The sequence below is a fragment of the Catharus ustulatus genome, chromosome 8 (assembly GCF_009819885.2).
Source record: "Catharus ustulatus isolate bCatUst1 chromosome 8, bCatUst1.pri.v2, whole genome shotgun sequence".
Classification (NCBI taxonomy): Eukaryota; Metazoa; Chordata; class Aves; order Passeriformes; family Turdidae; genus Catharus; species Catharus ustulatus.
Window position 1 is genome coordinate 15,247,119 of NC_046228.1, and position 19,181 is coordinate 15,266,299.

At 37.0% G+C, this 19,181-nt stretch overlaps 1 protein-coding gene across 1 annotated transcript in view; it reads right to left on the reverse strand.

Annotated features, from left to right (window-relative positions):
- DNTT (DNA nucleotidylexotransferase) overlaps positions 1 to 18,590 on the reverse strand; it is an 88,098-nt gene extending 69,508 nt beyond the window's left edge. Inside the window, exons 1-3 of the mRNA XM_033066289.1 lie at positions 18,388 to 18,590; positions 14,951 to 15,125; positions 8,391 to 8,516 (exon numbers count right to left, since the gene is read on the reverse strand). Coding sequence (XP_032922180.1) covers positions 8,391 to 8,516; positions 14,951 to 15,125; positions 18,388 to 18,590 — 504 coding nt within the window. The remainder of the gene's footprint in view (positions 1 to 8,390; positions 8,517 to 14,950; positions 15,126 to 18,387) is intronic.
- Positions 18,591 to 19,181: the final 591 nt, after the last annotated feature.

A 19,181-nucleotide genomic window follows, 5' to 3' on the forward strand; every position in this document is an offset into this window, starting at 1 on the left:
CTCTGTGGAATAGAAAACAGCATCTCTCACCCTGCATTGAATGAATACAGCCTCATTTAAACATCAATGAGATTTTACCCTGAGCTGCCATCATTTAGATCACTAAAACAGAACAATTCATTAAAATTAAACATACCTTTCAAAAAGAATGTAGATTATTTACAGGTTACATTTCATTGTTGGGTCAGTTCTATAAAAATCTACCATCTCACATGGTGTGTTGTTTATCTAATAAACATTATAGTCTCATTGAAACAAAATGAAGGTTTTACTCTAAATCTTCAAGAAAACATTGTCTTTGCTAACCCTACCATTTGCAAAACATTCCTCTTAGCAAATCAAAAATATGAGATCTTAATTATTTTTACAATATTTCCTTAGAAGGAAATAGATGCCATAGCTGAACAAAACCACTTCATTTCCTGCACTAACATATTAAAGTGTATAAAACTAGGGCTTGCTACAATTTGCTTTATTTTATATCCCCAGTATCACCTTGGTCTCACTAAGAATCAGTCACCTGGTGTTCTGTCTCACTCTGAGAGTCCTTCCCTTAGTGCGTATTTATTTACCAGCTGTGCTGATTGGTAAGGGCTGTGAAATTCCATTTTCATAATATTTTATGAGAAGGACAGCTGTTTAGCAACATGCCTGATCTGGAAGTTTCAACTATCATTTATATTCAACTAGCCCTTGGGTATAGAATCAAAAAGAGGAAAGAGAATGCTCCTTTGGGGAAAAACAAAATAAAACAAAAACCCCAACCTATTAGAAAAATAATGCACAAGTCTTAGCTTCCTAACATCTAACATCTGTCTCTAAATCTCTTGCAGTAGCTAATTGTTGGATTTATTCAACTGCCTCTTTTTTTTCCACATTTAAGGTCTTTATTTAGTTGACAGATTATGTTGTATGTAATTACAGACTGTTTTTGCAAGACAGGCACATTGTAGTTTCCATTTAGGAAAGGGAACTAATGCAGAAAAAGGTGAAACTACCAGTTTGAGGCCACAAGTAACATGGATTCGTCCCAGTTTGTATATGGAAGAAAAACAGCACAGACAGTACTGCAAAGCAAATGGGGAAATATATTTTACAAGGGGATGACAGGACTCTGATGTTGCCTCTTCTGTGGGGTTTTCTGGATGTTTTCACACTTTTTTATTCTTTATCAGCTTCAAAGATTCTTTCTTACTATGGAATAGAATATGCTAATTGTTACTTCAAGAGAGATCTACAGTTCAGCTCACAAAATTAAGATGACTTTTTATTTCCTTTTCCTTTCTTTATAATCTGTATGCGTAAATACTCAAGAAAGCAGTGTGTGGCAAGAAATTTCTTACTCCAGTTAATACTAAAAGCATGAATCAGGGGCTGAAAGAGCTAAAAGATATAATTGTTACATTCTTGTTTAAATAGTCTATACTGATATACAGAGCCAGAAAAGTGGTTCCCAAAAGCAGCTGCTCAGCAGCATGTGTTAATAATGGCAGGGACTGGCAAAGCCAGCTTCTTGATTAGAGTGCTCAAAAAGTCCTGGGATATTTTTTCTCACTCCCAAAAGGCAGCCTCTCACATGCACATCTGGTAAGTGTTCTACACTGAATAATCAGCCACTGTGGTAACTGTGTCTGCATACACCAAACACCAGCCCTGCTGCAGAGGTGTCAGTCCCTTCCCACTGGCAGGAGGGCAGTTCTCAGAAAAGCTGTGTCACCATCACTGTTGGAAAATACAAATCACATGAAGCATTTTACTCAGAGGCTGTTGATAGTCAGTGAGAAAATATAATCAAAGCATTTTTATGACTCTAGTTTACATTTTTCAGTGTTTTCCTGCCTTTGTGAAGCTCATTAAGCTGTTTAAAATAAACAATTAAAGAGTATTGAATATTCATTATTCTCTATGCAAAAAAACCCTCATTGCCTGCAAATGCTGCGACTCATTACAGATCTGTCTTTTAACATAGAACTACTTTTAACATTCTTTTTGATAAAACATTTCTTTAAAAATAAAAAAAAACAGCAACTGGAATTGCTGTATATTAAATAGTATAGTACATATTGAGTCATATTCTAGAGGGGAAAAGCATATAAAACTCGAATATAATTTAAGAAAAATCTACAATCTAATAGATCTCTTGTGAAGTCTAGTTATGGTGATATAAAAAGGAAAGTTATTGACCATTTATTCTAAACTGTTACATGTCTTACAAGCAGCATCTCACCTCACTTTATCAATCAGATCAATATTCAGATTACATGTTTAAAAAGAAAACTATATTTCCAGAGATTTCCAGCACATGGGAAATTTATTATCTTCAGAGTACTCTGCAGGGTCTGCTCTAATTAAATATGGAACAGATCTGGGCTTAATTTCAGTTCTCCAGTTATTGGAAATTTTACTTCCATCTCTGAAATTGTGGAATGTTTGTTGGTGAGACTCGGACTATGGAAAAATTTGGGGTTTAAATGCATTTCCAAATTCCAGTGGGTGAGATCCAAAAACCTCTAAGATTTTGCTGAATTGTGTAAAAATAGTATCTGGTATTTAAGAACTAAAAAGATAAAATGTCATTAACAGCACAAAGTTACCAGTAATCACCTTACATATGCAAAAACTGCTTATGTAACATACTACAAATGCTAAAAATCATTCATGTGAAACCAACAGAAAAATCCTCAATATATGAGAATGATTCTCAGAAAATAATAATAATTAGTAACACTATGCTAGTTTCTGTCTGCTGAACAGCTGACCCAATAATATCCAGCATGATTATCAGAGTACAATTCATGCAGAAAGGCAAAACAAATTAATGGGCCCATGTGTTATTTCATCCTGTCCTGCTCATTTCAACAACAATGTCAGAGCAGGTCCGTTGCTACTTGCAAAACAGTCTTTAACAAACTCAGTTCAAGACTCTGCTAGAATAGAAATCACAAATATTACACCAAAAAAAGTATTTTAAATCTAATCTTATTTGTAAAGAATTTATTCCAGCTTCATGGAGAGGGCACTTGTCTTACTGCCATGCCTACACTCACAACTTTGCTGGGAGACCTTGGAAAGCTTCACATCTCCCTACCAGTTTTAATCTTGGCATCTTCCATTCACTCTCTATTAGGACTGTGAACACTCCAGGGCTTGAATGCTTTCTCAATGTGCTTGTACAGCATCTCTCGTAAAAAAGGCCCCTATCTTACTTGAGTCTGCAAACAGTGCTGCAGTACAAATTTAAAAGATATTAACACACTCTTATAACAAGCAAGTTCAATCTGCCAAAGAGCTAAATTGCAAATTGTGATTAAAAAACGCAAAAATCTTACATGGTATGTGTTTGAAAAAGTGTTATACTTAGAACAGCAATTTAAACTAAATTGCTTTCCCTCCCAATCACTCTTTTCTGCTTCTTTATTTAGTAGTTTGCAAATCCAAAGGATGGGTCCTACTTCTCACCACATCAGCATCATCAGTATTTGATGACCATGCAAAACTGACCAAAGTTTTAGAATGCAGCTTGCATTCAAATAATTTTCCTCTCTCTTTCACCATTGTAAATCTCAAGTTTGTATTTTGATAGGCAGAAATATCTGGCATGTGAATGGCCTTTGCATAGACTGAGAAAGAAAATAGAGAGAAAATAAGCACTTCCAGGTGCTTATTTCAAGAAAAATTAAGCAATTTAGGCCAACCTGCAATATTGACTAAAGTGACTTCCATATAAATGAAATTACCCCTTTTTGTTCAGTCTGATTTTTCTGTTTTTGTATCTGGACTGAAAAGCCCAACACTTTCCCAGATCCAAAGATTTTATGTTATTTTACAACAGCTAGAAAAAACAAAGGAGCTGAGAAAGCAGCAATAAAAGCATAATGGGCATGGTCTCAGGGTCCCTGCATAAACACTGTTACTAGAAATAAATATGTTAGTTCCAGTTTTGCCTCATATTAACAAACAATAACAAGTTCATTTCTTCAAAAAGGGTGGAATTCATGAGTTTTTGTATTATTTCACATTATGTAAAAGAAAACAATACAAATGTGAAAAAAGTTCTGCTGACACAGCACAGAAATGCAGTTAATCACATAAGAATGGCCTACATAATAGACACACTATAATAAGAAATATAAAATTCCAAATGTATATTACATACATTAATATGGTCAAAGAAAGCATCATAGATTTGAAGTACCATACAAATTTAAACTGCTGAAAAGTTAAGATGTATTTATACTCTGTATTTTAGGAAGCACCTTTCCATTTATCTTAAAATTCTGAATACATATTTACTCAGCCCAAACCATCAATTCATTTTAAATAAGTATACACTCTGCACACATTCACATCATATTTCAGAGATGCAGTCTGGAGAATTTTTACTGAAACAAGCTATGTCTTTGAGACACTGCATGTTATTAAGAGAATCCATTCAGTTAGTGGTTTTCTACTACACAGTTCCCAAGTTCATTATAAAACTAAAACTGAGGCTCTTCTGAGGCATGTTTTAAAATGAAATAACAATAATAACAATAATAACTGCTTGATCCACTGGCATAACTGATACATTTTTCTGTAGATACAAAAGAAGAAGTATTTCTTTTTTATTTTTCTCTTCCATAGTGAAGAGGAAACCAGGCATCTTTCCTGTACTAAACATCCACATTCTCATTACCATGAGTAACAGCCAAAGCAAAGTAACACCCAGTAGCATCAGCAATAAGCCTCAGAATCACAGAACCATTTGCCTCTGACTTAATTAGTTTCTTCTATAAGAATTAAATTGTATTTTCCTCACAGAAGAATGTCTTTCTGAATTTTATTGCAGTCTGGTATTAGTATTCAAATCCAACAACCCCTCCTGGGCACAGCAGAATGATTCCTTTTATTTTAGCACAAGAAAACACAATGTAGCCTCCAAGTGTATATTTTCAGTGGGAGAGGGAAGATAGATCCAAACAATCCAGAGAACAATATTGTAATATTATATTCCATAATAACGTTAATATTTAAGACAAACAAAAAGGAAACTTGCTAAGGTACAGACTCTGCTCAAAAGGATCTGCTCTTTTGTTTTGCAGCTTTACCCATCTGAGCAGCCACAGCTCACCTGTGAGCAGGGTGATGTGCTCAGGTGCATTCCAGCAAAGCCTGGGGCAGGGGCTCTCAGCCTGCACACCCCACAGAGCACAGGGACCCAAAAACTGCACAAAGACTGAGTCTGAAGCAGTTGCATTTCTACTCCATGAACTGAAACATGGCTCTACTGTCTGCTCTTGGCATCTGACATTCTTAGGATATTCTTCACACAACAAGCCTTACTACACAGCAGCTCATAAATTATTTGACTGGGATTTGTCCCATACTGAACAGAGTAATGCAATCTTGACATCTGCAATTTTTGTCAACCCTTCTGTAGCTTCTTCCATGCGTAAAACTGGTTTGTGGTAACATCCTGCAGGTTATTTTCTGGCTATTACAACAGACAGGAAACATGAGACGTTTGAACACAGAAATTGCACTTAGTATATTAAACCACCACTTTTTCCTCATGAGTTCTCATCAAATATCTCTGTTGGGTTTTTTTAATAAGTAGTCTTTCATGATTAAATACATGCAGAACAGGACTCAAGATTAAAAAGAGTCACTAATTATCAATTTCTTCAGAAATCAAGTACCCAGAGGTTCCTCTCCCAATAAACCAAGACCCAAAAATCCTGCTGTACCCATACTGCCCAGTAGTGACTGTTTCAATGTAATTACTACACTTTCTCAAACACAACCACTACTTATTTGGAAGGGGAACTGAATACAACACATCAAGGCAAAGCCCAGTAAAAGGAGGAATCCAAGAGTTCACTGAAGAATGCATTAGCAAATAATAGCTTTGCACCCCTGTTATGGGCATGATCAGAAAACAAGCTAACCAAAGAAAACAGAAAATCTGTAAGAAAAGGGAACAAGCCTGTCTCACAGAATAAGGCCGTTATAACAAAATGCTGCCATCAACACATAACTCAGGATGGTTTGGACCCAATTTTCAGGATGTATGGTATTGACCCAGGGAAAATCTGTCATTTAATGGTTGGCTGCCCACAGCATGAACAATTGAATTATACCAATGCTTCAGTGCATTTGCTAAGTGCTTACACTGAAAAATCTCTTGGAATGCTTTTATTTGAGAACATGAATTACAGGATTAATACAAGGCCAACAAAACAACAGCAAATGTAAAAATCAGGCTCCTGTGACATTAGGCAGACTAATTGGCAGTTGTCCAGGCATGGGCCAGTTCTGGTAGTCCATAAACACCCAACCCTTCAGCTATCACTGCCAGCTTTGGTGGTGAGGAATAAGAGCAACAGCCCTAAGGAGTTCCATTACAACTGTCAAGGCACTGATTCTAGACAGACTCACACAATATAAACTTGGCCAGTTCCACCTCCAGATACAAAACACAGCATGAACTCAGAGAAGTTACTCTGAAAATACACTGAAGATGAAAAACTGACACCTTTGTCACCACATAACCCAGTGTCTACCCAGACTGGGAAATGTTTGATATATAGGGTAACAGAAGGGAATCTCAGTACTGCCATCATCAATCTGCCCCACTTCTAACGTGCTCAGCTAAATTCACTTACCAAATACAAGCTGTACTTTGACATTAAGACTGCTCATTGATAAACTTGGAAGTAATTTGGGGACTCCCTCTGAAACACAGGTATAACAGAAGCTGCTCAATGAATGTGGTCTAAATGCTAATGACAATTAAATCAACAACTTCATGCCTTCCGGGAGCAACTATTTTACTTTGCCATTATCCATCACATTCTTCTCAATTTTTTACCTTTAGAATGTCTGACAAAATGTTATAATACAGAAAATTTATCAAAAAACCAGGTCCCACATTCTACTGTTTTCCGGAGGTGTAGAACTAAGACACTTACTTGCTATTTCTAACAGAAGGCTGGTATTTTACATAATGTTTCAGTGATACTCTGGTTTGACATTTTCCCCTATAGCAGCTTGTATTTGATATTTATAAACAGTGAAAAAGAACTGCTGCTTTCAAGAGGTTAAATGGTTCCAATCATAGCCTTGTTTTTCTAGCAGGAGGTGGGGAAATAAAGCCATTTCAAAAAAAGCAGTTCTGGGAATGTTGGAAACATTGGGGTTGGAAGGGACCTCAGGAGGTCTCTAGTCCAACCTCAGGCTCAAAACAGGGTCAAAACTCAATTCCCACCACATTGCTCAAAACAGGATTTTTGTAAATAAGCAAACAGTTTAACCTATTTGACAACCATAAATAGTAACATGTTTGATGTAATTGCTGATTATTTCAAAGCATAACTACAAGCTGAATTTTAGGTTAATTTTTAACTGTGCAATCCCAGATCAAAACATTTTTGAGTTACTTGTAGGTTTATCTTTAGTTCTTCTAGTATTTACCTTGTAAAGGGTTTATAGTCACAAATAACTGGTATCTGTTGCTATTCCTTTTATTTGGATCTTACAAATAGTATTTCCATGAAATATGTATTTATAGGAACACACAAACTAGAATCATAAAAATTGTAAATAATAACAAAACTGTAGAAAAATGAGGAGGTGTTTGATGTTATAGCTGAAATATAGGCATGTAATTATGCTAGATATATTTAGACTGCAGCACATTAGAGTCTCTGAGAAATGTTTCCTTTTGAATAGTGGTCACTGAGTATTTAGAGTCAGCCAGGAGGAGCCATTAAGCACAATAACTCCAGAGTAATTTAGACCAGAGGACTCAGGCCCTTGATACCCTCTGAAATGTGCAATTTTATGAGCATTAATTAGGATATATGACAATATCCAAGAGTTCTATTTAACTAGACAACTCAAAGGGGCTTTTGTGATGTTGAAGTCATTAAGATGCAGTCTGTTTGCATAAGTGCTCAGTTCTGAAAATCTGAAGTTTAGAACCATACTTTGAAGAACTGAGCATTTGGGCAAACCAAACAGCAGCACAGGAACTGTGAAGAACCTTGGACTCACCTAAACCAAACTTTCGTTTCTCATACTTCCAGTTTGTCAAATAAGACTCTGTTGAAAGGCTAAAAGACATTTTTGGAATGTTATTCTATCATTAGTTTTAAAAATTCATGTGTTTACAAGCTATTAATGTATTTAAAGATCCACTGTGTTAAGCTTTCAGCAATACTTGGAGGATGCAATTAAGCTCACACTCAATTTTAATTTAAGTATGGCAGATTTATAACTTTTTGAATTGTTATTATGCTGCCTGTTTACTCATCAATTTACTGAGGGTGCCACAGAAAATACTGAGGCAAGTATTATAGTAATTATTCTAATTATGCTAGTTTTTATTTTATGGATAGAATAAATATTACCGTGAATTTCTTGTTGTAGTTATTTAAAGTTGTCTTCCTCTGGCATGAATACTGAGACACTTTTGTTGCAATAAATGCTGGCATTTCCAATTCAGGTGTATTCAGAGGAGGAGATTGGCATTGCTCCTAGTAAGGGTAAAAAAAAAGAAGTGTTAGTGACACACATGGCAAATAACTTCAAAATACAAAAACGTACATTTCATGAGCCCAAAATACAAACCTCTGAAGAGCAGGCAAGGAAATAACAGAGCTCCTGTCATCTTCCTATGAAAAATAGTTGATTTCACATTGGCTGGATTGACAGTATAGCTTATCTGGTGATTACTGGGATTTTTGATTTTCTGCAGTAAGATCTTGCAGGAAGTTTTTTATTGCATTGCCATTAAAAAAAAAGAAAAAAAGCCTTCCTAAATTATGTGTGTCTCTACCACTCTTACTATTGCAGTAAGTTTGAAAAACTACAAAGCTTTAAGTGCAGATAAACTCTAAAACATGGACTTTTCACAGAAGATGGATTTTTCAATACAAGATTAGGGATATTAGACCAAAGAGAAATGTTCAACTGACTTTTTCACATTCTGTAGCTAAGTTCAGTAGTGGAGTAAAAATTTTTGTATGAATTGAAAATAAACTTTTCTCCCCTCTTGCAGGTAAAATTGTAGAAAGCTTTTTCTTTTGGATTTAATTCATTAAGCTAAATGTTCCATTTTTGAGTCATTTTAGAGTGAAGGAAATATTTATAAACAGTTACAGAAAAATAATTACCATTCTTTTTTCACCCACAGCCAGTTGGTGATGTGGTTTCTCCCTTAGCCAATTCCCATAGATGTTGATCCGATCCAAACATCATTTTTACACATTCACCAAAGCAAAGCAAAGGAGCCAGATACCGAGACAAGATGGGCATTTCCTCATCTCCAGGCTGCCTCCATGCTCATTCACTTTTCACCAAATTTTGCTCCATGCAAAATAGACCAATGCCTACAGGTCTGTGGGCAACCCACTCTGAAAGATGGGAATTCTCTCAAAAGGCAGGATTCAGACTCATATCCCCACTGGCAAAAGAGAGCCCTGAGCACAGGTCTTCAGCATGTGAATGCCCTGACTAGGGAGCACCTAGAAAAAGGCAAGCTCACACTGGTTTTCTGCTGCGTTATGTACTCAGTCCTTCAATTCCTTCACTTTCTTTAACGTGCCAAATCTGAAATACTTCAGAAATATGAAGTACTTTCAGCAGTGCTCTGTATTTTTTGTTCTTGGTCCTTTTGCTTGAAAACTTTGGCAGATCTGTCAAAAATCAACAGCATTGCACCATCCAAAAGCCACAGGGAAAGGGTTCAACAATAACAATAAAAAATATGAAGATACATAAAAGAAATGTTCATGCCAATAATGGAATGATATGCCCTTTTCCCCCTGTATCCAATCACACAGACAAAAGGCTGGCAAACCTCTAAGCATGCGTATGTCTTCATAACCACACCCTCATTTCACATTTCATGGTAAACTGCCTTTGTATTTGATACAAAGTAGTTGAACAACAGTATTCTCACATGCACAAAAGGTATTTGCTTGCACAACTGAAGGAGCAGTGAATTATATGGTGGTTTTCATAGCATACCCTGAAAGGAACAATGCTATTTTATGTGTAAGACCAGTCTTGGGAATAACCAAAATGGGTTTTAGTCAGGACCACAACACAACTCATCCACTTCTGCACACATTCAAGAATTATATTTTGAAATTGATTTTAAAATCATATAAACTATGATTGATTAGTGCTAATATACTGTTTGAAATGATAGTGCCAGCTGCAAAGACTGTGAACAAACAGAATGTTACTCAACAGAATATACAATAAGCTGTTACCTTCACTAGGACACAGACACACAAAGAACAAGTGCTCTACATGCAGCACTAACTGGTACTGTGGAGGAGGGCAAAACTAATGCAGAAAATCTATGCATTTAAGAGTGACAGGCTGGACATAAAAATCCTGTTCCTGCCTTAACAGAGATATTTGAGCATTCTCCTTAATCAGTAAGAGTTATACATTTAGGTAACTGGATTTGATTATATATAACAACAAAAGAGATTTTGGACAGAAATTAACAGCAAAAACATCTGGCAAACAATAATTACTAAAGTCTGATTTGCAGGGAATATTATAATGCTTGCATGTGAACTATAAAAATGATCTACCAGCAGCAGAACATGAGCTGAATTGATACTGCTATTTGCTGAGAAAATCAGATGGGAAAAAAATTGTTTGTACAGATTACAGGACAAACCTAAACTTCCATCGATAGCAATTACAACGGAGAACAAGGAATCCTGGAAACTCATTACATCTAAAATAATTTCTAGTACTGAGAAGATACAACTACAGATAAGAGGAAAATGGAGAAAAAGCATTAAAATTTCCTTTTTTTTTTTTAGATAACTCTACATTAAAATGAATTTGCAGTAGACTGCACAGGGGCAACCACTGAAAAATACCCAGATGTGTAGGCTACTTAATCACTAGAGGCAGTCAGAGTTTCTACCCCACATCCAGGTTGCAGTGAATGTCACTAGCTACTCTTTCACAATGACATTTTCCACATGGCATAAGCAGGAGAAACAGCCTTTACCACTTGCATCAATTTGTAAAGCAGATAGACTTGGTTGCAGAATTAATCTTGTGGGGGTCTACTTTGCTCTTTGTCAAATTATTTTTTGACACACCAAGAAATATAATGACATAGGGAAATAACAGGGGAAAATGAAGCAGGAGGGAATGAAATGCACAGAGACAACCAGCCAGAAGCTCTGCAAAGCCCAGGCAGCATTGACCAAATAATAAAGTCCTCTGATATCCAGCATTTTATGAAGAGAAGGCAGACAGTTTATAAGTTTCATTTTTATTTCCTGAGAAACTCTGACTGTCAAAATGAAGGATTTCTTCCATTACTTACAGCCTCTCTCTTTCACAATGAAACAGGGTGAGATGCTTCAGAAAATATTGAATATGTTTCCTGACACATGATAAGACAAAGGATCAAAAGATGGCTAATGTGGAGAAAAATCCTTTGTTCAAATAAATAAATCTCTTTTCCTTTCTAGGAAAAACAAAAACAAAACCCTAATTAGCTAACAACTTCAAGGTTCTGACTGAGGAAAAGGCAGAAGAGATGCAGTCACAGCACAGCAACACTCACAGATCTCTTCCTCTCTTTTTATCCCTCTGGAAGCCTCCCCTCTGCCTCTTCCACAGCCCAGGAAACATCAGCACCTCCCAGCGCGTGGGGATGCCCTTCTGTACCTATTCATGGCCATGTCCTGCTGCTGTCAAGGGTACCCATCTGCTTGTGGCAGGAAAGGTGTCTCTGGACAAGGGCTGACCTTTGCCACAGAAATATTTTGCTTCCCTTTTCAAGCAAATATTGGGCCACCATATTTCCAAAGCTTATGAAACTAAATGATGGCTACTAAGCCTAAAAGTCAACTGTGACTGAGTGAATCAAGAATAATTCTGTCCATCTTAAATCTGGTCAACCAACCTTTTAATCTCTATAAATCACTAACATCAGAGCATCTCTTGGATCATTCACTACCACAGAAAGATGTACTTTAATGACAATTGTAATTAGGATGTTAGCTAATGGTCTGTAACTCTGACTTTATTCCCCTTGTTTTGCATGGAGAAGGGCATTTCTTTTTACTAATGCAGTAAAACAAATGTCCTGAATGAAGAATAACCTTCCAAAGAGGTGTAGGATCTGAAAGATGAAATCTTACTGCTATTGATATTAATGGAAATTCAACCACAAAACTACATGGGGACAAGATTTCACCCAAAACATTCCCCCACTGCAATCCATCCCTTTTACTTCAAAACCTTCATGATCTAGCTTGAGTTCAAGGTTTGTTAATTCACTTTCATTTCACATTTTACAAGTCTGACATAACGAACCAAATTTGTCTTCAGTGAAATTCCAATTAAATTACATTATGTATGAGTTCAGCCTAGTACTTAAAAAGAAAATTAACCTTTACTTCAATCTTTCCCCATTTCTCAAGGCAGAAAAAAGAATTAGCATGGTGACACTGCAACAAAAAATATTTTTAAATTTACTACACTCCTAGAATTCTTGTTTTCTCCTTGTTTGCTTTACAAAATGTTTATTACTTCAGAGAAACTATATAATTAAGATTCGTTTTAACTATGAGCTTTAAAAATAACAGTATAGCTGTCACTAGCTTCCTTACTATACTCTACATTTACAAGCATGAAATCTTTATGCTTCGATAAAACCAGAAGCTTTTACTTGCAGAGCCAGTCTCAAAGTACAACAATGATCTCCTGACAGTGCTGATACTTTTTTCAGAAGTTTATGCTCCCCCAGTATACCAAGAGGAGTTTTATAGAAAACAAAGGCAGTTGCCTTCTCATTGACTAAAATTGGAGGAATTTTGGAGAAAGACAAAGGCATTTCTTGCTTTGAAAAAAAAAACAATTAAGAAAACATTTTTTCTGAGCTATCTGAATCCATAGGTCTCCTCATACTGCTGAAATTAAGAATGCACATAAAAGGTAATTTAGTTTACTTTTAATGCTGTTGTGAAATTCTCAGGAAGGTTCACAGGATTTTGTTCATGGTTTTAATGCATTAGTTGTTTAGAGAACTTCTTTGCATTCCCTCTATTTATATTTTTATGGCCTGTAAGATAAAATAAAGCAGTAGTTACAAGGTTTCCTTTTGCGTTAATTTCTTTGCTCTCTTCTGCCTCCAGCAGATTCACTGAAAAATGTACAAATGGATTGCAAAAATATATCCTTGGAAGGATTTCAAATATAAACACACATTCTGTCATGGAATCATGCTGAGTCTGAGAGCGACAGCTCCATCTGGTGTATTCACTCCCCCCTCCCCCCCAGCCCAAACTGTTATTAAACAGTAATTCTTACATGTAAAAAACTGGAAAATATTTCCTAGCAATGAAAATGCAATACAGCTGGAAAAAAATAATCAGGATCTGCAGTTTTTCTTGGGAAAGGATGGTATTTATGAATCATTCTTCATAATCTAAATACCAAAATGAAGAAGCAGCAAACAGCACAATGCTGCTCTTAAATATTCAGGAATTCTGCGCCTCAGAGGAGGGCACATGCTGCACACCCTGCCGTGGTCCCAGTGTGCTCACAGCTCACACAGAGCCTAATCCAGACCCTCAGGAATCAGCAGGAATCCCTCACTTTACCTCAGAGAGCTTTAATCAGATCTGGAGTTCTCCTGACATATGAAGTAATTTCTTTGCCGCTGCACATCAAACCCATCACCGCGAGGCTCGGGCGGGGCAGAACGAGGGCACAGCTTCATCCAGCTGCAGGCTGGGCCTGGTTCATGGCTCAGTGGCACAGGCTGGGCACAGCCCGCCTGGCATCCCCACCAAACCCCCATCACTCAGTCTGTGACGAGGTATCGAGTACCACTGCTGCTCACTACACTCCAGTATGAGAAATTAGCAGATAATTTGTCAGGTATAGATCAGAGGAAACCATCATCATACATTGCTTCAAGGTCAAACACCATGCATCAAATAATCAGCCTGCCATTTACAATATCCTCTGACTTCGCTGCTGCATTGGAAGATAATTGAATATAATAAAACTTCTTTTTCTCTTAGCACAATTTTACTTGATGGTGCCAAGTCTGTAAACACATGTCCACAGACTACATCAATCTTCTTTTCCCAGGTCCTTCAAGGGCCCAGCTGTTAGATGATCACCCTGCAACAGCAAAAGTTGTAATATTTCTGCATTGCTTTGGGAAGGCCAAGTATTTCATCAACAGCCCGTTGAAATGCACTGCTCTCACTGATATATTTACCATTATATTGACATATTTGAGCAAATACCACAAGTACCAGAATGGCAATGAGTGCCTCATTGATGGATAGTGCAGAGGAGTTGGGGCTGTTGAGCCTCTTCAGGCTCCAGGAACACCTACCAGCATTCCAGTAATTAAAGGGGCTACAAGAGAGCTGGAGAGAGACTTGGTACAAGGCCAGTGATAGGACAGGGTGTAATGGCTTTACACCAGCAGAGGGGAAATTTGGATTAGCTATACAGAAAAAATTCTTTTCTGTGAGGGTGTTGAGGCACTGGAGCAGATTGTCCAGAGAATTTGTGGATGCCTCAACCCTGGAAGTGCTCAAGGCCAGGTTCAATGGGACTTTGAGCAACCTGATCTAGTGGAAGGTATCCCTGGCCATGGCAGGGCAGTGGGAGCTGGATGATCTCTAAGGTCCCTTCCAGCCCAAACCATTCTGTGATTTTGTATTACCAGTTTGTACCTGTGATGACACAGTCACTCAGCATTACCAGACACTGATAAAGAAGGCACAGAAGGTGGTTTTAATCTACTAAAACTGTGTGAATTACTCATATAAATTTCACAGAAAAAAGTAAAATTTAATAATGATAACACAACTATATATATATTAGGTTAAAAAAATAACTAAAATCACAGACATTCATTTTGAATACCACTGTATTCACACTGCAGCTGTCTTACCATGAGACGGTACTTCATCTCTGAATCAACTGGTCTTCCTGCTTCCATGCAGGCTGTGAACCAGGAGATGTCCAGTAGTTCAAACCTAGAGCTGTCAGCCACAGCCTGTCCTTTCAGCCAGTCCAACACCTCCAGGTAAGAGTTGTTCTCAGCCACAATATGAGTGACAGAGTCACTGTCAAGAAGTACACAAAAATTATTCTTTTTTTTTTTTAATAATCCAACTGTATGCAGATGCAGAGCTGTTATTTGTGTATTTACTTACCATCCACTTCCTGAAAATTGTAGTGTATATTGTGTATTAGGATGTGGGAAGCACTTAAGTTTTCATATCACCATATATTTATTCTGGTCACTGACTCTGCCTTGAGGAAAGATTATAGTCTGACAGCTCCTGTAAGTGCAGCATTTTCTTTCTTGAAGGATCATTTACCTTCCATAGAGACTAACCCAATACATATTCTTTGCAATTCTGAACATATTTAGCTTACACAAGCAGTACCATAATTAAAAGGTGGTTGACAACACCTGACAGCCTCTTCCCAATATTCCTCATCAATGAGTGCAACATTGAAAAGTCAGTTAACATTAATTATTTAAAACTTTACAGCTAGTAATAACTTTCTGGATACTTGAGTTTTCTGTGCTTGCATGAAGCCATTCATTACATATGGCATTGCCAAATATTCATGAATTAAACCTTATGAATGACATGCTCCTTCTAAACACCATTTCCTTGCTGCTAAGCCAGTATAACAAAACTGATGGTTTAGTGAATACAAAATTTACAGCTTGGATTGTTAATCAATAAGTTATATGGTGTACGTTGCCTAAAAATACAATAGCAAAAAATGTTATTGCAGTACATTTCAGTTGTATAGAACAACATTGGAAAGGATCACCTGATTAAAAGGTGATCCTTTTAAAGATTAAAGACACACTTCTGTACCCATCACAGGGAAGTAATGGACAGGGACAAAGTTACATTTCAAGAAAAGATTGTGTGCACAGTTAGGATGATCTGTAAGTTTCTATCTGGCCTGCTGATATTTCTCAGCAAGTTTAGAAAAATACAGACTTGGTAGGAAATTTTGAATGATTCTGAGTACTCCTGCTCCCTACGCATCCCATGAGGGTGCTGTCACCCACACAAAAAACACGAGAGAACAGAGAAAATTCTTCATTTCCATCAACTTGTAGGACTCAAGCACCTAGAAAACATATTCCAACATTAATTTCTGTCAGGCAACAGATTTCTAAACTCGTTGTGGGAAAGGCACAGACAGGCAGTGTCACTATTTGGCAATATTTTCACAGAAGAAAAGCTAAGTTGGAACACAAATTGCCTTGATGGCAGTCACATCCGTTTGAAAGTCTCTGTGACTTTCTGCTAGCCCCTGATAGTGACAGCCTTTTGCATATACAGTAAATTTCCAATGGACCTGACAGATTACTCAGCAATCCCTCTGTAGCATCTGGAGAAGTTGAGCATCAGCCTGTTGAGGCAGAGAGCACCCCTCTGGTGGAGATTGCTGGTTAGTATGGACTTCAAAACATGATGTGTGCAGTCAAAGGCAGATTGCACAACCTTTCAAAGCAATTTACCTCCCAGAAAACCAAGAAAATCCTTTGGCCTATCTCTTGGTGATTCTTATTCAAATGAGTAATCACCAATTTCATCAAGTCATGAAACCACAATGACAAATACTGGAATCACTCCACAGAAAACTGTTATCGAATAACTTTCCAATGCAATAAACATACTTTATTTTGGAACCATAAGAAAGGTACTGAAAGGACTGTGTTTCAGAAATGCCATGCTATAGTACAGGTTTTTTTCTCTCCATATAGTGGAAATTGTAGAGCAGAGTCCATTAAAAATTAATAAATCCCAATTTATTTTTTTCTAAAAGATTACAAACACAGATTAAAGTGAATCTCCATGAAATACTACTGGGTTTACTATTATTTAACCCTTCTAGGTCGGACTTTAATTAAACTGTCACATCTTTATACTTGAGTTTAAAAAAAACCCAACAGTTAGAGACACAGAACTTCTGCTTCCTGTGGTTTATTTCAATTCATATAAAATATTCATATGTTATGCATTTGTACCAAGCTGCAGAGCTGGGAACTTTGCCATAACTATGCTCACAGCAGCACTTTAGCTGCTGTGCTCCAGTTTCCTCTCATACCTGTACAGCTGTGCTATTTTCTTGGCACAGAACATAACAAATTTAGCATTTCCTCTGGCATTTTCAAAAGCAAAAATCAACAGTTAAATAGCTTTGTTTTTTCCAGTAGCAGTTAAGCTGAAATTAAACATAACACCTGCTTCATAGAGCTTACAGAAAGCCTGAAATACTGGCAATAAATACCTGTGTGTCAAAGCTGCCCAGATAAAGCATTTACACAATCCTCTACACATGATTAAGGTAGGATCCAGAACAGCACTCTACATTTCTTTTTTTCCCAAGAATTCAGTTAGTTTTGGATCAGATGCTAATTGCCTACTTCTGTTCAATACCTGCTTGAATCTTGCTTTACAAATTATTTCACCCTCCCTTCTTCCTCAGAAGTTGATGGGATTGAAAAAAAGTGTGTGGAAATGAGCTTTTATAGGGAGGACCCAGTTGAATACTCTCTTTGTACACATTCAGAGAAATGATCAATACTTGGCTTTTCTCCAGCCTTTCAGAGAACTTCTATAGTGATGCAGCTTTTGGAAAACTGCATAATGACATAAGCAGTACTTATGTACTGCTCTGTTTGGAGCTCATGTTCAGCATGAGCTGGTTTACTGAAACCAGACAAAACTGAATCTGGAGTATGTTTTCAGTCTCAAATGCCATATCTGTAGTATTTTATTCCTAAGATTTTTCTCCAGTGCTCTTCCAGATTGTACCAAAGCATAAGCCATAACTTTGAGACTCACATCAGGACAAAAAAGTTAAACACTACAATACCAGAGATTATGTAGACAAATGCCACCCTCAACCCACCCCAGCTTCCTTTCCTGTATATTTAACTTTTTGTCATTTTCAAAATTGGTCATTAAGTTCAGATTAATCTTAACCTGACTTCAAAGGGAAAATAAACAATGACTGATCCAGATAAGCTAGAGATACAATTGATATGGAGATATATGAAAATTGACAGATTTGAAGTAAATTAGAAATGCACATTTTGAAAGTGAAAAATTAGAAATTTTTAGTTTTGTGTTTTCCCTTCTCTCTGTCCAGAAGACATTAGAAATAAACCACATATTAGGAACACCCACTGAACTCCTGAAACATATTTATAAAGTGCCAAGTATATCCACCAAAACACAGGCAAAAGCTTCAATCACAGTCACTTGTATGACTGTATATATTGAATTAGGATGCTTCAAACAGCATTACTACATGCTATTTCAAAACATATAAACATTTTCCTACCTTAGCTCACTTTCTACTCTGAAACCTTTTCTTCTTCCCAGTTCCATCAAAAACGTCCTTCTGGTCATCCCCATCTTCCTCTCCATAATAAAAATGACAAAGCTACCAAACTTTATTTCATAGCTGCAGGAAAGTTTTGGGGAATACAGCAATTTCTGTCTCTTCCTCAGTGAGTTTGCATTTGGAGCTTTGAACCTGTCCATGATGCAAGGTAGGAATGCTTTCACTTGTGTAAGATAGAGGTAACCTGCTTTCTGCCAGGAAACAGCTGTATTTAAGGTCACCACCCATTGAAGTAATTTTCTTGTTTCCCCTCTGAAATCAAAAGCAAGTGCTACACAAGCAGAAACATCACAGCTGGGACTTCTTCAACAGAAATGCTCCAGACAGGTGCAAAAATGCTTTCACGCCTTAAAACAGCCATCGTCTACAAAGACTATCCAAATAATATTGATCAGCCAAATCATCTCAAAATTTCAACCAGGTCTTCAGCTGATTGAATGGTTCAGTTCCACCTTTTTGCTTTTCAGCACCCAGTGACCTCCAAACAGCTACAGAGGAGATGATGGAGGCCATTTACATTCCTCGTCTAGAGGAGGGGGTTCTGCTCGTTGCAGAACTACACCAAAGTTTTTGCCAGTGTCATGTTGGATCCAGTTCTGCATCTCCCTGAATTTCTATTAGAGCAAGGTGAGCAGGAAGACCCAGGTTTACAGCATCTGCATCTACTTCAGCACAAATCTACTTTAGTGGTAAATACACCTACTTCCACGTCAAGCTGGATTTTTATTTTT